The following is a 21930-nucleotide window of genomic DNA, read 5'->3' on the forward strand; positions in this document are numbered from 1 at the left end:
GGAAGTAGGGGCAGGAAGTGGACACCACAGGGACCCTCTCCCCAAGCCACACACAGACACACGTTAGCCCTGGGGGTGAGGGTACAGGCTTTAATACTGGGGAGGGGAGGTTGGGGCAGAAGTGCTCAGCATCGACCGACCTCACTGCTCCAGGGCCCGCCTCTTCATCAGTTTCTCCTCCAGCTCCGCAGTGACTTCAGCCAGCCCTGTGGAGGCGGGGCTCCTGAGGCTTCAGCAGGGCCAGGTGGTCCCCCTTCCACCCCCATCACCCCAATCTGGCCACAATTTGCAGGGCCCAGTGCAAGGGACTAGGAGCCCTGGTGGCGTGGTGGTTATGGCGGGGCTGTTAAGTGCAAGGTCGGAGGTTGAAAACCGACAGCTGCGCTGAGACACAGACAGGCCTTTATACTCCTGTGCCTAGTTAGCGCTTCAGAAACCCACGGGGGGTGGGGGGGCGGTTCTACCTTATCCTGTAGGGTCGCTATGAGTCGGCATCGACTCGATGGCCCTCGGTATGAGTTTTGGTTTGGGAGTTTGCCGAGCAAAGACAGTGACCCTGTGCCCAAGAAGCGCAATGGCGTGAGTTGAATCGCTCTTGTCTGCGAGGGTGAAGCTTCACTCCGGTGTTTACGGCTGGGACCGTTCGCAAAGAGTCACCAGGTCTGCTCCCGCAGCACCTCTGGGTGGGTGATGGGGTCTAACCTTTCTAGCAGCCAAACGCTTAACCGTCAGGGCCACCAAAGATCTCCCTAAAATGCCTTGGAAATCCCAAACTGGCATGAAGCCGAGCGTGAGGCCCTGAGCAATGGCAACGGTGTGTGTGGGGGGCCCACTCCCTCAATGTCCGGCTCCCTCACCTGTGACGGGGAGGCCGCTCTGAGCTGTACGGCCCAGCAGGACGCCGTTGAGGGCTCTGGATTCTGTGGGGGCAAAGGCAGGTGAGGGCCGAAGGCACCCGCCCTTCACAAGTGGCGGGTGGAGCTGGGAAGAGACCCTGGCTCGGACATGGTGGGCAGGGCCAGGGAGAGGCCCCTCCTGCTTGGTTTGGTCATGGTGGGGGGTGGGGATGGGGAAAGCCCCGCCCCCCTACCTGGCTTGGGCACAGGAGGTGGCTTTGAGGTCTTTGCCTGAGGCTTCAGCAGTTTCTTGGGCGTCTGGATGGCTTGCCGACAGGAGGACAGCACTGGGTGGGCAGAGGGGCAGTGTGACTTGTCATACCAAACTTCCTTAACGCGGCGCGTGCTTCCTGCCCACAGCACCTGTCCCCATCCCCACCTTCCTCGTTCACGTAGTTAGCAGCTGGGCTGTCTTCGATGGGGATCACATAGTTCTCGTCCTGGCTCAGTGGTGGGGGCAGTGGGGGCAGAGGTGGCGGCTGGTTCAGAGCAGGCACAGGGATGGACACAGGAGGTGGCTGCCTGGGGCCGCCAGCAGGGGGCACTGGACCTGGTTGGAAAATGGAGGTACTGTCAGGGCCCCCCAGGTGGTGCACGGATACCTTGGGGGTGGGGTGGGGCACACCTATGTGGTTTCAGGAAGGAGATTGGATGTACATGCGTGTCTCTACTGCTGAGCCTATCTATGTGCGCCTCTGTACCCAGGCATGGAATTTACCTACATGCAATTTCCTCATGAGCTGTGGCTCCCTTGGGGGTATGAGTACAGACATAACTCACTATGTGTTTATGTGTACGGTCTAGGTACACACTTGGGTGCTCTCGCGTGAGTGTGTTGCATGTCATCAGTAACCCTTGTCGGTTGAGGGGGCGCCAACTCATGCTGCCCCTAGGTGCAAACAGAGAACTCTGCTCCAAAGGGTTCACCATAGCGGATAATTTCCCCAGAAGTAGATGGCGGGCCTTTCTTCCAAGGAACCTTTAGCAGACTCGAAGCTCCCACCTTGTAATCAGCAGCCAAGTGCAGTCTCCGCTTACCCCACTCTGTCATTTGCCAAACTGTAATTGCACACGTGTTTTAAGTTCAGCTTGTGAACCGCTATATCTGCACTGTTGTGTACACACAACTGTGCCCAATAGTGTGTTAGGTTGTGCAAAGCCAATGGTCCAACCCACCACCCGCCCCAGGGAGAAAGTTGAGGCAGCCGGTTCTGTAAAGATTGACAGCCTTGGAAACAGTAGAGCAGTTCTCCCCTGTCCCAGAGGGTGACTGGGAGTTGGGACCGACTGATGGCAGAGGGTGGGAACAGGTGGACATGTTACATGGTGTGTGCAGGAACACAGGTATGTGTATGTTCACCCAGCTACTGTACTGTATGAAGAGTTTCTGGTTAGGGAAGTCGATACAGCTCACATGTATGTGTGTGTGTGTGCATTGTATGTAAACGTATACATACATGTCCCTCTTGACCCCAGCCCTCTGTGTCTTCCTCTCCCTCCATAGACTGGGCTCCCACCCCTTTCGGAAGCCCACTGCCCCCTTTCCCACCTTTGGCTACTGCCCACCAGGCAGCGCACCCCCTGTGCACAGCGCACCATCACACCTCCTGAAATCTTGAAACCTTCAGCAAACACACCTCCTTCAGGAAGCCTTCCTGAACTCCTCTGCCCTGCCCCTTCCAATTCTGGCCACCCGTGACCCCGCCTCGGACCCGAACCTGGACCCCTACAGCCTTGAGCTCCCAAACCTGGGAGATGTCTGGGAACAGGATCTGGGTCATTTCCGGGTTCCTGCCTGCAGCTTGTGCGCAATCACGCAGTGTGTGGACATGCTAACTGCAGGGCCCAGCCCTTAACACCTCTGCCCCAGCGGCCTCGGGGAGGGAGCGTCACCTGGGCCAGGGACCACGGGGGCTGAGGACGCCACCCACACACTCTCGCCGTTCTCTTTGTCTGCCTCCACGTAGCCTAGAACAGAGAGGACGGCCTGGAAGGGGGCGCGGCAACTGGAGCCTGACCCAGGGGTGTGTTGGGGTGGGGGTGGAAGTGGCTTCCCTGGGCCACACTCACCTAGCACCTTCTCATAGTCCTCGTCCAGCAGGAAGGGCACCAGGGCCTTGTTGGTGTACGACACGAAGTAGTTAACCACTGCGTCCAGAGAGGGGCAGGAGAACTGGGGGAGAATGGGGGCGCGGTCAGGCAGTGGGGGATGGACGCTGTGGGCCCTGGTCCCGGCCCTGTCCACCGCTCACCGGTTCCTCCACGTCGATCACATAGGTGGACCCCACGTGCTTCACCTTGTAGTGCCGGACCACCGGCGAGCTGTGGGGGCGAGGAGCGCGGTCTTCAGCTCTCAGGCGGACCCCTGGGAAGGACCTGCCTGCACCCCGCCCCCTTGGTGGACCAGCCCCGATGGAGGCCCTGCCCACTGACTTGGCCCCGCCCATACCAGATTGGCTCCGCCCCAGGATTGGCTCCACCCCAGTGGAGATTCCTCCGCAGGTAAAATCTGACCCCAGGCTTTGAAACCAGGTCACCGCCCAAGTTTGGGTCCCTAGGTTCAGCTCTGGCACCGCCCCCAGACCTACCCCGGTTCCAGTTGTGATGGGCGAGGACGGGGGGCCAGCTACGCCCCACCTGGATGCGCACCGAGCCAGGCCACGCCTCCCTCCCTGGTTTCCTCCCCTACCCTCCAGGCATGCGCACCCGTTGAGCATCTGGCGGGTAGTGACTGACACGCCGCCCGCACCGCCTCCGCCGGGCCGCAGCAGCAGGTTCCCGCACTCCGGGTAGCGCTCCAGGAGCAGCTGCGCCTCCAGCCGGCTCACCTTCAGGAAGCACCTGCGACAGGCCGCGTCACACCCTCCGGTCCAGGCCCCGCCCCGGGCCCTGCCCTATCGGGGCGTGAATCGTCCCTGCACCTAGACACGCCCCTGGCATGTTTTCCCCGCCCTCAGATGCTTAGGCACGCCCCCTGAATTTTTAATCCAGCCGCCGGCTCAGGTGCTGCACCTAGATACCCAGTTAGGGGCCTAAGATCGCCCCCAGGAGCCTAGACAGGACCCCAAGAACCTGTCCCCCACCCACCCCCAACTCCAACAAGTACAACTTCTCAAGCCCAGGCTCTTCATGCCTCATCCCTCGTCCCCGATTTAGGAACCTAGCCGCATTCCTCAGAACCCAATCCCAGCCGCCCCAAGAACCTAGCCCCTCCCCTAAGTCCCTGATCCCACCTCCTGTGATCTTTCCCTGCCCCCAACATGGGATCTGACCCCAAGCCAGTCCACTGGCAATTTGGTCTTCAACGCTAGACCCAACTTCCATTCTAGTTCGGCCCTCCACCCCTACCCCGGACCCCCTTGGCCCAGGCAGGCCACTCACGGGGGCAGCTCGACCAGGCGGCGCGCCTCCTCTTTGTCCCGGGCCTCCGCCATCCGGTACAGGTGCCCAGGCAGCAGGGTCAGGTTGGACGGAACTCGAAGCTAAGAGGATATGGTGCATGGAGCAGGCCCAGTGGTCGGAGAATGGGTGACTGTGCCCATGTCATAGAGGGGTAAACTGAGGCCAGAGTGCGGGACCCAGATGGGAGGCCAGTTCTGGGGGCTCCAGATGATGAAGAGAGGAACCCAAAAACGTCAGCAGTACTGCAGTGAAAGTGGGGGCACAGTGAGGGAAAGTGGGGACACAGGAGGTGCTAGAATATAGGGTCTGAAACTCAACAACCAGAATGCCTGACTTTTCAACGCCACCAGCTCATTTTTAGTGTCTGGTCCGCGCATTTGAAAGGTTTTAGCACTTCGTTGGCAAGACCAAAATAAATGTTTGTGGCCCTACTTGGCCTGCGGCCCATCGGTTTGAAACTCTAGATAGGGCTGTGGTTCCTAAAGTGGGAGAGACAGCCCCCAGGGGGTGCTGGAACAATCCAGGGAAGGCTACAAAGCAGCCAACTCCATCTTGTCCTCGGAGCCCTGGTGGCATAGTGGTTCTGTGTTGAGCTGCTAGCTCTGAGGTGAGTGGTTCAAAACCACCAGTCCTTCTGACTCTGCTAAAGAGCCACCGTTTAGGAAATTCACAGGGACAGTTCTACCCTGTCCTATAGGACTCCTTCTGGACATTGACGTGATTGCATTCGGAGTGACACTGTAGCCTGGATTATGGGCTACAGCACAAAAGTGGCTAACCCCAAGAGGGCACTAAACAACTTTTTCTTTCTTTTTTGAAAAGAGGGGTGAGTAAACCAAATCTGTGTGGGAATCTCTGACGAAGAGGATTGTTCAGGTTGGAAGTTAAAAAAGGGTCTTCTGAGAAGCCTATGTGAACCCAGGGAGGGAGGAGGACCACTTACCTCCACCACAGTTATGATGAATCCTTTCCACATCTCCCTGGACTCCAGGCTTTCCGCCTACGGGAGGGACAGCAAGCCAAGAGGCCCTGTTGGGTTTTCCCACCTTTCGTCTGTTCTCCCCACAACAGCCAGAGGGCGTGTGTGAGCACTGGGATCAGGGCCCAGGACCCCTCCCTGTGCCTCCCCTGCTCTCCCTTCCTCCTCTCCCTCCCACCCTCCAAGCTACCTCAGGGCCTTTGCACAAGCTGCTCTCTGGATGAAGAACTCTTCCACAGACACCCACAATCGCAAGCCCACCCCACGTCTCCCTTCACCTGGCCCTTGTTTCGCTCAGCAAAAGGTAAATATTTAAATAATTACACACACACATTAGATTGGGTTTTCTCCCTTGTCTTGTTTGCTGCATCTCGACTAGCACCCGATGCATAGTAGGTGCTCAATAAATAGTATTGTTTTGCAAGGATGGATGATGGGGCCTGGGGCCGTTGAGCCTTGTAGACCAGAACTTTTGCTGAATGGACACTTTATACCTATTGTCCTATTTTACAACCTAGGAAACTGAGGCCCAGAGAGGCTGAGTGACTTGTCCAAGGCCACCAGAGCATGCTGGGGAGGGAATTTGTTCAACCCCACCCCCAGGGACTTACCTTGAACTTGATCTCCTGGTTTCTAAGGACCAGGCTGAAGTGAATGCCCACATCACGAACACCCGCCCGGGAGCTGTCATCTTTGAGCTCTACGAATCCTCCCAGATCTACCTTCTCCACGTGCTGGGGGAGACAGAGGCAGAAGGTCTGAACCCCATTCCTGTGTCCCCTCAGTTCCTCTGAAGATGTAGCTGCTAATTTAACTGCACCATCCACATTCTCTGCTCGGTCCCATCTCCAGGGCCCATACTCACATACTCATCCTTACCTGGAAGTCCCGATTGCTATTGTAGAAATAAAGGGTGAGACCTTGGAGGCCTGTCCAGAACTTCCGGTAATCCTGAGGACCAGAGGTAGAGAAAGAAGCAGGTGAGCTGGGTCCTTCCAACAACCTTGAGCCTGCCTCAGGGTCTTTGCACTGCTGTTCTCTCTACCTGGATGGGTTTTTTTGGGTAATATTCTGGACATAGCTGCCTTCACCACTTGCTATGTCAGGAGAGAGGGATTGCAACGGGGAACCTGGGTGACTTCCCGATGGAGTCCGGACGGAGCATGGTGCTGATGCTGACAGCTCCCATCCATCTGCCAGTCCGTTTGATTTTGGTCAGTTGCTGATTCACACAGGCCCTCTCACTTCCACTCAGGACCCAGAAGCTGGGGGGTCTGTTATCTTCCAAGGAAAGACCAGGAAGGAACCATGATTGGATGAGGAACCCAAAGCAGCCCCTAAATCTGTGGGAGTGTGTGAGGTTCAGGATGAGTTGAGCTAACTGGCTTTATGATGTCTCAACCATGCATCTGTTTATCCATCCATCCATCCATCTATCCATCCATCTATTCATCCATCTATCCATCCATCTATTCATCCATCCACCCACCCATCCATCCATCCATCCATCCATCCATCCATCTATTCATCCATCCATCCTTCCTTCCTTCCTTCCTTCCTTCCTTCCTTCCTTCCTTCCTTCCTTCCTTCATCCAGCCACTCACCCATTCATCTATCCATGTACTCATTCAGTTACCCATCTACTCACCTAAACCTCTCTTCCTCCACTCATTCATCCACCCACCCCTCCATTCACTCATCTGTCCTTTCAACCATGCACTCATTCACCCATCCATCTACCATCCACTTATCCATCTACACATCCACGTACACATCCCTCTCTGTCTCCTCACCCTATCCCCTCCATTCATTCATTCACCCACCCATCCAGCCACCTGTGTACTCACCCATCCCTCCTCCCACTTTCTTATCATTCCTTTATCCACCCACCCTTCCCTTCCTGCCTTTCCCTCCATGCAGCCATGCAGCCATCCATTCATTCATTCATTCACAACCCAACCAACTATTCTTCCATCCCTCTACCTACCCACCCATTCAGCCCAGCCACACATATATCCACTTGCCTATCTCTTCATCCACCCATCCCATGAATACACACACACACATACCTCCTAGATGCCAGGTTCTGGACTAGATGCTGAATCTACAGTCTCAGGATTCCACAACATTCTGGATTCTAGAAGTTCTACAGATTCAAGATTTCCCCCAAGGTTCTACAATCCAAATGTCCCAAATGGGGTGCTAGGGTCTGTTCATCTAATATTCTCTAAGCACCTACTCTGTACCCAGTTCTGCTGTGGGTACAATGATGAGTGGGACACATCCTGTTTTCTAAACAGATCATATTCTAAATACACTGTAATGACTAACATTATCCAAGCAAGGTGCCCTCGAGAGGCACCAACTCTGTGCCATGAAATTATCGATGAGAGAGAGAGATTACCAAGGAGTGAATCTGGGATGACTTCCTGAAGGAGAAGGCACTTAAATGAGTCCATAGTGAAACAAAGATGGTGGTTGTGTTGAAGCTGCCATCCACACATCCATCCATACATCCACACATCCATCTATCCACCCATCTATGCATCTCCCCATCCATCCACATATTCATCCATCTACCCATCCATCCATCCATCCATCCATCCATCCATCCATCCATCTTCCGAATGACCCAATCCATTCATCCACTCATCCCTTTTCCACCTACCCATTATCTATTAGTCTGCCTACCCACCAACCCATACATTCATCCACCTATCCCTCCTCCATCTATCCCTCAACCCATCCATCCATCTACTCTCCTCCATCCATCCACCTATCCAACCATCCATTCTTCTAGCTCCACATCCATCTAACCACCACACACCCATTCACCCACCCATCCTTCTTCTATCCATCTATCTGCCCACCCATCTATTCATCCATCCATCCATCCATCCACCCACCTATCCACTCACCTGCCCATTTATCCAACGATCCCTTTTCCATGTACCCACCACCCAGAAACACATCGAGCAACCCTGTTCTGAAGGCCTGCTCTGTGGCCAGCACTGGGAGCAGAACTGTCACTGTTAACCTCTCAGTGGCTAAATGCTGATCTGATGAAGTCAGAGCTGCTATGGGCCTTTGGAAAGACATTGACAGTCTCCATGCCTCAGTTTCCCCAGCAAGGAAATGGCACCATTGCCATCAGCATATTAGTGCATCACTAACCACCCTGAGGTGCCCTGAGCATCAGGCAAGCTCATGCCTGTGGCAGACTGGCATCTGCCCTGAGTCAGGCCCTCTGCCTACTGAGCACTCCTCTTCTCCCCACAGGGGGACCTAGCTAAAACTCACAGCTAGCATGGTTTGGATACGGAGAGGGGATTTGAACCTGGGCCTCTGGTCCCAGGGCCTGTAACCTTTCCCAGCCACCTGCCTCTAGGTACTGTGATGGTTAGGGAGGATAAGGGGTGTAGAAGCTGAGGGGGAAAGCATTCTGGGTAGAGGCAGGAAAAAGCGGGGAGGGGTCCTTTCCAGCTGTATCCGGAGTGGGGGGCGGGTAGAGGAAGGGTGGGGCTGTAGGAGAAACACACACACTTCCCAGGTCTGTCTCTGGTCCTCCCCAATGTGGCCCTCTCCTCACACCCGCCTGCCTGTCCTGCCTTTGACCCCGGTGGCCAAGGTTCCTGGATGTTGCTGTGAGTTGGGATGGTGTGGGAGGAGGGGCCGAGTTCAGAGTTCCCCATTTCCTGGAGGGAGTTCCTGGTCTTGTTTGTATGGGAGAAGAAAAGGGAGCCCAAGTCAGAAAGATCGAGGCAGAGAGGAGACCAAGGAGGGACCGAGCCCCACACAGATGAGACAGAGACGCCGAGAGACCTAGGGCAGTGCCCGATGTACAGTAGACAGAGGCACCAAGAGACGGAGACAAAGAGAGACGACAGCGCCCCACGTAAATGAGACAGAGACGGGGGTGGGGGGTTGGAGAGAGAGAGAGAGAGAGAGAGAGAGAGAGAGATCTTAACAAATTAGACAGAGACACTGAGAGACAGAGACAGACAGAAGGACAGAGAGAAAAACAGAAACACGGACACAGCAACACAGAGACCGGGGAGAGAGAGGTAGCAATTGAGGAGGAGACCCGTCCAGAGGGGAGAGACTGGGCGCCCCGAGTCCCTCGCGCCCCCCAGCACACGTTCCCTCCTGCGCCCACTGCGCCCCTGCCCCAGTCTATGAGAGACCACCCCTGCCCGAGCGCCCAGCAGCGCTGACTCCGCCCCTTCTTACCCGGTCTCGGGGCCCCTTTTTCTCCAGAAAGTTCTCATAGTAGTGTGAAGGCAGAGCGGCCTTGGGCTTAGGGACGCGGGGCGGGCTCAGGGCCGAGGCCATGGCCACCCGGCCGGGTCTCAGGCCGGGCCTCTCCCCGCAGCAAAGCGGGTGCCCCTGCTGGGCCGGGAAGCGGAGGAACAGGTTCCTGGGAATTTCCTCTGCTGTCAGCCGCCAGGCTCCTGCGCCCTCCCCTGCCAGCACTGGGCGGGGGCTGGGCTGGGCTAGGCTGGGCAGGGTTCGGGTCTGGTCTCCGGGGGTGAGGGTGGGGGAAGTCCCTGCTGCAGTCTTGGAGTAAGGGACCGCTGCGATGACGCAGGGAGGGTGCACCAGGTGTTAGGACCCAGTCGTCCAACGCTTGGGGGAGAGAGAGGACCAGGGAGTGGGGCGCCAGAGCCAGGGGGCGGGGGGGGGGGTGAGGTTGAGGCATGGGAGGGGGTGGCAAGAGGGGGCACAGACAGACAGAAAGAAGGACGCAGCACCAGCCACCACCAACACAACCCTGCGTCCAAGCAGAAGTGCGCTCCATGGGGCTTCGGGTGACTGGTGAATCCGAGGTCAATTGCCAGGCCTTTCTTCCAAGACTCCTGGAGCAGACTCGCACCTCCAACCTTCCGGTGGGCAGAATGAACATTCTATACTATACTATACTATACTATACTATACTATACTATACTATACTATACTATACTATATACACATACACATATACATGTTTTACCTTTGTCAAAAATTAGACACTACAGAACGTCGACAGTCCCTCCAAGTACAGCGACTGACCGGGGCCACTCTGGGACATTCTTCCAGGGAGGCAGCCAGTCTCTCAGTCCCTAGGACTGCTCCCCTGCCCCACCCCCACCCCGCCCCCTGCACCTGCGCTCAGGCCTCTACCGGTCCCTGAGGGGCGGAGCTGCGTCGGAGGGGTTCCTTCCTCCAGAGAGGTGAGGGTCTGGCTCCTCCTCTTGCACCCCGCTGGGGTAGCCATCACGCACGCAATGGGGCTGCTGACCTCAAAGTCAGCAGTGTGAAACCACCAGCGGCTCCACGCGAGAAGGACGGGGCTTTCTACTTCCGTAAAGAGTGACAGTCTCAGAAACCCACAGGGCCTGGTCTACCCTGTCCTATCAGGTCGTTGTAGTCAACATCGACTGAATGACCGTGAGGTTGTTTGGTTTAAAAAATTTTTTTTGTTTCCACCTTTTGGAGGCTGTCTGCATAACCTTAGCTCATGGGGGACTAAGAATGCCTCACGGCCCTTCACTCCCCCTCTTATGGGCTCCCTCCCCAACTTTTAAGAACTTGAGCAATTTGCCTTTAGACCACTCACTAAGGCCCACCCTTGTCTGTCCCCTTGTCTGTTGGTGGGTCCTACTGTGCACCTTGTGTGGTGCCCTGAGGCCAAAAGTTCTGTCCCTGCTGCTTCAGACAGTCACCCAGAGAGAGCGGGTTTCGGCAGAGCTGGCAGCCTAACAAGGGACTATGAAGAAGGAATAGGATGTCCACTGCCGAGAACACTGGCCATTAAAAACCTTGTAAAGCACAGCAAGACATTATTGGCAGATACTGAGAATCCCATGAAGATTGGAGGCAAACCTTGCCCGAGACCGCGCCAGAAGGCGAGTCTCTCTGGTCAGAAGACACTGAAAAGACGGGTGGGGAAGAGCTGCCTTCTCCTGTGAGAGTCCACCATCAGGATGCAGTGGAGCAGAGGCTGCAGGAGTGAGGCCTGCAGGGCCCTCCTTTGCTGATGGGCACAACCGAAAAGGAGAAGAAACAGTTGCTAACCGCTATCAATACTTGGAACGTGGAATGTATGAAGTAGGCCTCTAGGAAATTCGGATGCCATCGCAAATAAATGCAATGTACCTAACTGTGTTAGTCCGAGTGGACTAGAGAAACAAATCCAGAGACACTCCTGTGTGTGTCAGAGAGAACCTTCTATCAAAGAGCAATTGGACATTAAGAGTACATCCCAGCCCAGCTCAGAGCAAGTCCATAGTCTGATATTACCCCGTATGTCACTACTAGTCCATAAATTCCTCTTTAGACTCACGCAGCCAGGCAATGATGCTGAAAGCAGTGGGGGAAAAGTCTTGTGGATCCGGTGGTGGTGGAAGCATCTTAGCACTAGCATGGGTCTCCATGTGGCTCCCCCAGTTCCAGAGCTCTGGTTCCATCAGAGGTCTCCATGTGGCTTGTCAACAGGAAGACAAGCTGAGAGCGTCTCTGGCTTCCAGTGAACCTCCAAATGACAAGCTAAATGATTGACAAGCTAAACACCTCTTCACTCTTAATAGTTTCAAGTTGGCATCAGATTATGTAACCACGACCCTAACTATGGCCGTGCTAAGCATCAGTTTGCCCAAATGGACTGGCATCAGCCATGATGAATCAGAAAACCATATGGTTAACTACACCAGAAACGACAGATGAGGGAATGGCACTCCGTTCCTCATCAAACAGGACATTTCAAGGTCGATCTTGAAAACCTACCACAGTGCTGTCTGTGATAGGCTAATATATCTATCCACAGACAAAGAAACATGATCACTATTATTCAAATTTAAGCGCCTACCACTAAAGCCAGCGAGGAAGAAATTGAAGCATTCTACCAACATGTCTTCAATATGAAATTGGTCAAACATGCAACCAACATGCATTGAGGAATATCGCTGCTTGGCATGCAAAACTTGGAACAGACAGGAAAGAACAGTAGCCAGGTCATATGGTCTTGGTGATAGAGATGGAACTGGAGATCGCATGATGGAATTTTGCAAAGCCTAATGACTTCTTTATCTCAAATACCTTTTTCCCAACAATCTAAGAGGCTACCTGGACTTCTCCAGATAGGAGACAAAGGAATTAAATTGATTATGGAAGAGACAACGGAGAAGTTCAGTATCAGGAGTTAAAAGCAGGCCAGGGGCCGCCTGTGGAGCAGACCATCAATTGCTCCTGTGTAAGTTCAGGTTGAAGGTGAAGGAAATGAAAACATGTCCTTGAGAACGAACACACAACCTTGAGTCTATTCCACCTGAATTTGAAGACTATGTCAAGAACAGTCTTGACACATTGAACACTATTTAATAATAGAAACCCGACGAGCTGTGGGAGGACATCAAAACTCACTGCCACCGAGTCAGTGCCGACTCATAGCGACCCTGCAGGACAGAGAGGAGCTGTTCTTTGAGTTTCTGAGACCCCAACTGTTTGTGGGAATAGCCCCATCTTTTTCCCCTGGGAGCGACTGGTGGTTTCAAACTGCTGACCTTTCAGATCGCAGCCCAGTGGATAACCACTGTGTCCCCAAAGCTCCTTCAAGAAGAACGTCATTCGGGTGATGTATTTGCTGCACATAAGGCTGTAACGCTTGCCCGGGTCCGACGTGCCTAAAAGCCTGCGGAGAAGGTGGAAAAGGAACACCTGCCGGGAAGAGCAAAAAGAATGCCTGGCAAGACCGACGGCAACAGACTTTAAAATATTCTCAAAGTGGATGGCGAGGGTTTTTTTGTTTGGTTGGTTGGCTTTTTAATCATTTTTGTTGGGGGCTCTTACAGCTCTTATGACAATCCATACATCGATTGTATCAGGCACATTTGTACATGCGTTCCCAGCATCATTTTCTAAACATTTATATTCTATTTGAACCCTTGGCGTCAGCTCCTCTTTATCCCTTGCTCCCTCCTCCCCCCCTCATGACCCCTTAGTAAATGATAAATTATTATTATTTTCATATCTTACATGTCCCCCGTCTCCCTTCACCCACGTTTCTCTTGTTTATCCCCAGGGGTAGGTGGTGGGTGGGTTATATGTCGATCACTGTGATCAGTTCCCCCTTCCTCCTACCTTCCTTTACCCTCCTGGTCTGGCTACTCCCATTTCTGTTCCTGAGGGGTTTTCTGACCTGGATTCTGTGTGTCGTGAGCTCTTACCTGTGCCAGTGTACATGCTCCCGTCTAGCCAGAACTGAGAGGCAGGGCTGGGGTCATGATAGTCGGGGGTGAGGAAGCCTCAAGGAACCGGAGGCATATTGTGTGTTTCATCAGTGCTCTACTGAGTCCTGGTTGACTCATCGACCTTTCTGTGAAGGGATGTCCTATTATGTACAGAAGGGTTTCTGTTCTGACCCCCCTTGTTCTCTACAGGATGTTGTTTGTTTGTTTTGGGTCTTCTGGCGCCTGTTACCCGATTCCGTTGACACCTCATGTGCTGCTTCCATGTGGGCTTGTTGCTTCTCTGCTAAATAATTGCTTGTTTAACTTCGAGCCTTTGAGACCCCAGGCGCTCTATCTTTTGATAGCCGGGCACCATGAGCTTTCTTCACCACCTTTGCTTATGCATCCATGTTGTCTTCGGCGATCGTGCCGGGAGGCTGAGCATCCCAGACAGTATGGCGAGGTTTTAATGGAAGATGATCAGGAGACAGCACCTGGAGGGGTGCCCGGACATTGCCAAGGGAACATGCAGCGTGGGGCGAATGCAGAAACGTGTGCTGGTGACATGAAAATGGAGACCGATATTAAGAGGAATGAAAAGAGCCTCCTAGACCAGCACGGACAGTCCCCAGGGTGGAGGAAACTGAGGCAGCACAAAGCGCTGATGGCCAAGCGAGATAAAATGAAGGGAAGACATGAAGCAGAAGTGGAGAATTCAGTGGAAGGTTGTCCTAGGAGACTCTTAAAAACGTCTGTCGAACGTGGGGTAGGTGTTCGATTAAAATGTCTGCCTGATTCCATGATGCTCACCTTCCTGACAGGATCGCTGAAGACAAAGTGGGTGCATAAGCAAACGTGGTGAAGAAAACTGATGGTGCCCGGCTATCAAAAGAGATAGTGTCTGGGATCTTAAAGGCTTGAAGGTAAACAAGTGGCCATCTAGTTCAGAAGCAAGAAAGCCCACATGGAAGAAGCACACCAGCCTGTGTAAATAGCGCCCTGTTGAAGGGATCAAGTATCAGGTATCATCAGAACAAAAAAATCATATCATAGTGAATGGGGGAGGGATGCGGAGTGGGGACCTAAAGTCCATTTGTAGGCAACTGGACATCCCCTTATGGAAGGGTCGAGGGGAGGAGACGAGCCAGTCAGATTGCAGGGTAGTAATGATGAAACATACAACTTTCCTCTACTTCTTAAATGCTTCTTCCCTCCCCCTACTAGCATGATCCCAATTCTACCTTACAAATCTGGCTAGACCAGAGGATACAGTTAGGATCTGGAAATACAGGGAATCCAGGACAGATGACCCCTTCTGGACTAGTGGTGAGAGTGACAATACCTGAAGGGTGGAGGGAGGGTGGGGTGGAAAAGGGGAACTGATCACATGGATTTACATATAACCCCCTCCCTGGGGGATGCACAACAGAAAAGTGAGTGAAGGGAGACGTTGGATAGTGTAAGATATGACAAAATAATAATAATTTATAAATTATCAAGGGTTCGTGAAGGAGTGGGGAGGGAGGGGGAAAATGAGGAACTGATATCAAGGGCTCAAGTAGAAAGAAAATATTTTGAGACTAATGATGGCAACAAATGTACAAGTGTGCTTGACACAATGGATGTATGTATGGATTGTGATAAGAGCTGTATGAGCCCCAATAAAATATATATATATATATATTTTAAAAGTGCCTGGATTTCAGCTCCGCCCTTGTCTCTTTCTTCCATTCGCGCCTCCTAGAGTTCAAGCTCGCCTGAGCGCAGGAATGAGTTCTTTGTCTAAGCTATCTTGGTGTTTTCCACGGAGAGGCTCTCCGGTGGGCATAACCTCGTCACACGTTAGGAGTCTGTCCAGTGGTAATCCAATGGCGATGGTTTGTTCTTACAACTTCCTACTGAGAGGTAGTGAATGCCAAGCAAGTGGTGCTGTCCTGACAAATTGAAGACAGCAACTCGGACTCACCTGGAGTGTCGTGCACACATCACTGCGAAAGAGGACGTCCTCAGAGCTCATGAGCAGCGCTTGTTTGGGGTGAAGCTTTTGTTTTATTCAGGATAAAAGCTATGTTTGCGTGTAGCTCTTGAAGTTTGACTTTACCTTTAATCAATTCCCAATAGTTGTCCGGTGGGGGTGGGGGAAGAACATCACCAAGAAGATCACAGGATGCATTGCACGGAGGAACTCTGCATCCCAAGGCCTCATTCTAGCGTCAAAAAGCAAGGATGCTACTCTGAGGACTAAGGTGGGCTTGACCCAAGCCGTGGCATGTTCGATCCCCTCCTCTGCACGGGAAAGTGGGGCACGGACTAAGGAAGACTGTAGCAGAATCGATGCATGTGACTTATGATGCTGATGAAGAATACTGACAAGGAGACTGACAAGAGTACACAATTCCGTCCTGGGAGAGGTACAGGCAGAATGCTCCTTAGAGGCAAGAGTGGTGCCAGTCTAGTCCTTGGAGCACTCGAGACCAACTCCTGCTATCCTTGCCTCCAGGGAGCACTCTGGCTGCACTTCTTCTGAGACAGATGTGTTGGTGCTTTTGGCACGCCTGGTGCTGCCGACATCCTTGGCCGGTACCATCATTCAGTACCTCGATTCTGCTTTGGCTTCCCTATTCGCTGCCCGACTTGCACATGGACCTGAGGCGAGGGAAATGACCCTGACTTGGGTCAGGCGCACCTTAGTCTTCAAAGTCACATCCTTGCTTTTCAACACTTTAAAGAGGTCTTGTGCAGATGAGAGGCCCGATGACCTTGCCTGTCCACTCGTCCTACGTCCCGCGGGGCTTGGTGGTGCTCGGGTGCTGGGCACTCCGTGGTCCCTGGTATTCCAAACACCAGCTGGGGCACTCAAAGGGAATAGGTTTCAGCAGAGCTTCCAGACTGAGAACAGACTAGGAAGAGGGACTTGGCTGTCTTCTTCAGAGGGATTAGCCACTGAAAACCTTATGGATGGAATGGAAACATTGTTAGACATGGAAAGCCTCAGCAACAGAAGCAATGAGCAAGGAGCTACATAGCTACATTTATATCCTAGAGACAGAGCCTTCTTTCCCCAGGGTCCTGGCCTCATAGCACAGCGGTCAGATCCCATGGTTATCTCTCACTTGTTGGTTTGTTTTCTTAAGATCATTTTATTGGGGGCTCTTACAGGGCTTATCACAATCCATACCTCAATTGTATCAAGCAGGTTTGTACATATGTTGCCATCTTTATTTTCTAAACATTTACTTTCCATTTGAGCCCTTGGTATCAGCTCCTCTTTTTTTTCCTCCCCCACCTCGTGACCCCTTGATAAATTATAAATTATTATCACTTTCATATCTTACACTGTCTGCTGTCTTCCTCCACCCATGTTTCTGTTGTTTGTCCCCTAGAGGTGTGGGTGGGTGTGATTATGTGTCGATCATTATGATTGGTTCCCGGTTCCTCCCCTCCCCTCCCCACCTTCCCCCTACCTTCCTGCTATCTCTGTTCCCATTCCTGTTCCTGGATTCAGTGTGCGGTGAGCTCTTTTTTTTTTAATGGAAAAGTGGATATTCTTTTTATTTGTGTGCACCAGTATTCGTAAGTCAGCCAGTGATGTTGGTACTGTTGTTACCATGATGCAGCGAAATACAAAGAAGAAACAAACAAAGGTTTATAATTAAAACAGAGCAGAAGGGTCGAGGAAATCAAAGAAGCGCATTATGACTTAACCTTCCCCCACCCCTAAATTGTCTAGTAAGACTCCCACATCCTATACACTACAAATAACCCTTCACCACACATCGTCCTACTTTTAGGTCCTATTATTGAGGCTAGATCCTAAGGACATTCAAGGTAGTGTTCTATATAGTTATTTATAGGCAGGGACATGGCTTATCATGCTGTGCAGAGTAACCAAGGTAAACCATCATATCATTGTATCTTTGGTTAAATAGAAACCACAATCTTCACCCTGTTCCCCAAGTCCCCTCCCCGCCCCTCCATACAGTAGGAACAAGGAAAACCAGGTTGTCAAGGCAAGGGCGTTCTAAAGCAAGAAGTCCTACAAAAAAGGAAGTCACGCGGTCACTGCCCGGATGGGCATGGGCTAGATGTCTGTCTTCATACAATCTTCAGATTGTATGCTTATGGACTCATTTAAAAAGAAATCTAACATGTGTACGGCTTCCAGGTCACAGAGAGAAGCTTGCTGGACCTGGGGCAGTAGGAAGTCCTCTCCACAGTTCTGGAATGGGTTGTTCCAGGCTGGACTATTCCAGGCCTGTTACTCCAGGCTTGGGTACACCACACCTGGCTATTCCACATCTGGCTGCTGGTCCAAGTCTGGTTTCTGCTGTTCCAGGTCTGGTTGCTCCAAGCCTGACTATTCCAACCCTGGTTGTCCCAGGTCTGGCTGTTCCAGGCCTGGCTGTTCCAGCTCTGATTGCTCCACATGGGAAGGCTTCCAGAAGGAAGGCATCCTTGGTGGTAGGAAGCACAGACGTCCAGGTATTCTGTAGGTGCAGAGACCTGAGTCACACCATGGTTATTCTTGGACCAGTTGGTGGTTTTCTGCCACCTCTTACATTTCATCCTCTGGTTCTGGAACCAGGTCTTCCCCTGTTTGTAACTCAGATTCAGGACTTTGGAAAGCTCTTGCATCTGCTGGAGGCTGAGGTACTTCTGTTTCTGAAAGCGGTCCTTAAGTATGCACAGCTGCATCTGTGAGAGGACAGTTCGCACCTTCTGCCTCTTGCCCTGGCCCTGGCCCTCCTCCTGCCTCGCTGGGTCCTTCTCCGCAGAGGCGGGCAGCTGGGCTTTCGGACTGGTGGAAGAGTCCGGGCTCTCCTGCAGAAGCAGGTCCACGGAGGACGGACGCAGAGACGCGGCTGTTTCTGAGTAGGAAGCCTCGGCAGATGACATTTGCAAGGATGTGTAATCTTCTTTAGCCCCCAAACTGGTAGTTACTGGCGGAGAGTTTCTAGAATCGGAAGCTTCAAGAAGGCTTTGGGGAGAAGCTATATCCACACTCATTTTGCTGAGGAAAAAAACCCCCAAAATGAGCAACAAAATCAAAGCCCTCAATTGTGTAGCAGCGGGAAGTGAACAGCCCAATCCCAGGAGGGCGGGGGGAGAAAGGTTTTGGAGTCTCCGTGCGGTGAGCTCTTATCTCTTACAGTTCTTATAACAATCCATGCATTCATTGCATCATGCACATTTGTACATTTGCTGCCATCATCCGTTCCCAAACATCTTTCTACTTGAGCCCTTGGCATCAGCTCCTCATTTTCCCCCTCCCTCCCCCAACCTCTCACTGTCACGAACCCTTGATGGTTTATAAATCAGTTTTATTTTCATAGTTGCACCGTCCGCTGTCTCCTTGCACCCACGTCTCTGTTGTTCATTCCCGGGGGTGGGGTGGGGTGGAGGTGGGGTGTATGGCGATCACTGTGATTGGTGGGGATCACGTCTTAAGGATGTGTCCTACCAGGATTTTTGCCATTTTCCCATCCTGCCACACCCTTGCTAGACTTTGCTGCTTTCTGTTTCGCTTCTTTGTGTTGGTTTGTGGCTCTTGATTGTGAGTGTTTACAAAGTAATTTTCCATCTGACCATCCACACACCTTTGGTTTGGTGACTGGGGTCGCGGCCCCCATGAAGACCTAGCCCTCTTCCCACTTCCTACCTGGGGTTACCAGTCCATTCTTCTGCCTCTCTCACCCTTTCTGACTACCCTCTGAGAAAACGCTGCCTTTTACTCTCCTCTGGGGGATGGCCCACAGGCTGTGGGCATTTCCCTGTGGTTTTGATGGGTGCCAGGCTTCTTGTGGAGCCCTGGTGGAGAAGTGGGCTGCTAATGCCAAGGCCAGTGGTTCAAAACCACTAGCTTTGCCCAAGGGATCAGTTATCAGGCACGAAAGGACAAAGAATCATATCATTGTGTGCTCATCTCCCCAAGACGATCGCTGAAGACAAATGGGTGCATAAGCAAATGCGGTGAAGAAAGCTGATGGTGCCCGGCTACCAAAAGATATAGCATCTGGGGTCTTAAAGGCTTGAGGGCCGACAAGCGGTCATCTTGCTCAGAAGCAACAAAGCCCACATGGAAGAAGCACACGAGGTATTGAAGGGATCAGGTATCAGGCATCATCAGAACAAAAAATTTTACCATAGTGAATGAGGGGGGAGTGTGGAGTGGAGACCCAAAGCCAATTTGTAGGCCACTGGAGATCCCCTGGCAGAGGGGTCTCAGGGAAGAGACCAGCCAGGCATAGTACAGTGTAGCAACGATGAAACATACAACTTTCCTCTAGTTCCTAAATGCTTAGCCCTGGCCCCTGACTATCATGATCCCAGGTCTACCTTACAAATCTGGCTAGACCAGAGGATGTACACTGGCACAGGTAAGAACTGGAAACACAGGGAATCCGGGATGGATGATCCCTTCAGGACCAGTGCTGAGAGAGGCAATACCGGAAGGGTGGGGTAAAAAGGGGGAACTGATGACAGAGATCTACAAATAACCTCCTCCCTGGGGGACAGACAACAGAAAAGTGGGTGAAGGGAGACGTTGGATAGTGTAAGATATGACAAAATAATAATTTATAAATTATCAAGGGTTCATGAGGGAAAGGGAGGCCGAGAGGGAGGGGAAAAATGAGGAGCTGATGCCAGGGGCTTAAGTGGAGAGCAAATGTTTTGAGAATGATGAGGGCAACGTATGGATTGTGATGAGCTGTATGAGCCCCCAATAAAAATATTAAAAAACAAAACCACTGGCTGCCCCTGGGGAGAAAGCTGGGGCTTTTTACTCACATCAAGAGTGAGAGTCTCAGAAACTAGGGCAGCCTGCCCAGTCCCAAAGGGTCGCTATGAGTTGGAATCAGCTCGATGACAGTGAGTCTGGTGAGGCTTTTCAGAATCACTGCCTTTGAATGACGGTGCTGGCGAAGCTGTGGAAAGTACCCTGGACCGCCACAAGGACCAACACATCTGTCTTCGAAGCAGTTCGACCAGAGAGCGCCTTAGAGGCCAAGATCAGTGAGACTTGATCTCACGTGCTTTGGACATGCTGTCAGGAGAGACCAGTCCCTGGAGAAGGACACCTGCTTGGTCAAGTGGACGGGTGGCGCACAAGAATTAGAATCTCACCGAGATGACCAGGGGGGATTTCGTCACTAGGAGTCAGAGCTCACTCCAGGGCATCCGTCACCACCACAGCACCGCAACAGGCTTTGTAAGATCAGTCGCCACGGGGCCACTTCCGACTGCTGGCAATGCCATGTGTGTACATGCCCTGTGGGGGTACAAACGGTCCCATGGGGTTCTCAGTGGCTGACCTTTCAGAAGTGAGTCACCAGTCCTTTCTTCCGGGGTGCCTCTGGGTGAACCTGGAACCTCCACACTCGCAGGTGGCAGCCAAGCCTGCTCATCGTGTGTTCCAGCCACGGACGGGCGGCACCTGGACTTTACACGCTCAGCAAAGAACAGATAGCAACTCTGGGGATGGGGAACCGATCCAGGCCACCCCGGTGGTTCATTTAGATGTGATTTCCCACAGGCACTGGGGAGTCCTAGACGGCTTTAGTCCAGGGGAGGGAGGTGGCTACATCTGCATTCCAGAAAGGTCCCTCTGGGGCCAGGGTGAAAGGTGGCCGGGCGTGGAGGGTGAGGTGGAAGTCAGGCCCAGGGAGGGGAAGACCAGGGTCCCAGCAGGAGCACCTGGGTCTTTGGAAAGAAGGAGGTGAAGGTGAATGGAGAGGAAAGACGGAGAGGGAAGAAACAGGTGGGTTGGTCTCTGATGATTGGGGGAGGGGTCCCTGGGAAAATGACCTGCCAACATCTGGCCTGGGTCATTGTTGACCCCTGTGAGTTCACCCCAGGCACCAGGGAGAGCCCAGCACTGCCCAGTCCTCTTGTACCATCTCCAGGAGCAGATATGACCCACAAGGTTTCAGTGCCTGATTTGGGGGAGTTGATTGCCAGGTCTCTCTTCCTCGTCCGCCTTGAGTTGGATGTTCCAGTGCAGCAGCCGATCCTCGATCCTCGGGCAATCCTCCACAGACATGCAGCCGGGGAGAGGCTGCGGGTGAGGTGCACTGGCCAAGAATTGGACCTGCCTCTCCCGAGCTCAAGTTCCCTGCCATCGAGTCACTTCTGACCCATGGCAACGCCAAAGGGCAGACCAGACCTGCCCCCTGTGGGTTTCTGAAACCATAAACCTTTCCAGGAGTAGAAAGTCTCATCTCTCTCCCACAGAGCGGCTGGTGGTTTCAAACTGCCGACCTTGTGGTTAGCAGTGCAACGCATAACCATTGTACTACCAGGGCTCCTCCTGTCTCCTACCACGGAATCATCAGGACCCCTGGACTGACTGTAAAGGTGCAGGTCTAGGAGGAGGCCTGGCTGGACTGAACAACAGCACCCAGACCAAACTCACTGCCTTCAACTCAATTACAACTTTTAGGACAGGGTA

The 21930-nt window shown here is 52.8% G+C and overlaps 2 protein-coding genes across 4 annotated transcripts; both read right to left on the reverse strand.

Annotated features, from left to right (window-relative positions):
• Positions 1–74: 74 nt before the first annotated feature.
• STAP2 (signal transducing adaptor family member 2) lies at positions 75–9742 on the reverse strand. 3 transcript variants are annotated; one of them, XM_075535591.1, is made up of 13 exons: positions 9508–9741; positions 6157–6228; positions 5889–6011; positions 5242–5298; positions 4278–4378; positions 3603–3737; positions 3149–3218; positions 2967–3069; positions 2790–2864; positions 1276–1446; positions 1091–1183; positions 858–920; positions 75–206 (listed from the first exon to the last, which is right to left on the reverse strand). In XM_075535591.1, the coding sequence occupies exons 1-13, from the start codon at positions 9607–9609 to the stop codon at positions 142–144; spliced, it is 1230 nt and encodes a 409-aa protein (XP_075391706.1). In that variant the 5' UTR covers positions 9610–9741; the 3' UTR covers positions 75–141. The 3 variants fall into 3 exon arrangements, with proteins under 3 accessions (XP_075391706.1, XP_075391709.1, XP_075391710.1); XM_075535594.1 differs by lacking the exon at positions 858–920 and having other exon boundaries at positions 9508–9742; XM_075535595.1 differs by lacking the exon at positions 2790–2864 and having other exon boundaries at positions 9508–9740.
• A 7760-nt stretch (positions 9743–17502) lies between these two features.
• LOC142435594 (homeobox protein NANOG-like) lies at positions 17503–18488 on the reverse strand. Its single transcript, XM_075539825.1, has 3 exons — positions 17808–18488; positions 17638–17739; positions 17503–17517 (listed from the first exon to the last, which is right to left on the reverse strand). The coding sequence occupies exons 1-3, from the start codon at positions 18486–18488 to the stop codon at positions 17503–17505; spliced, it is 798 nt and encodes a 265-aa protein (XP_075395940.1).
• Positions 18489–21930: the final 3442 nt, after the last annotated feature.

Source organism: Tenrec ecaudatus, chromosome 1, assembly GCF_050624435.1.
Source record: "Tenrec ecaudatus isolate mTenEca1 chromosome 1, mTenEca1.hap1, whole genome shotgun sequence".
In the NCBI taxonomy this organism is placed as follows: Eukaryota; Metazoa; Chordata; class Mammalia; order Afrosoricida; family Tenrecidae; genus Tenrec; species Tenrec ecaudatus.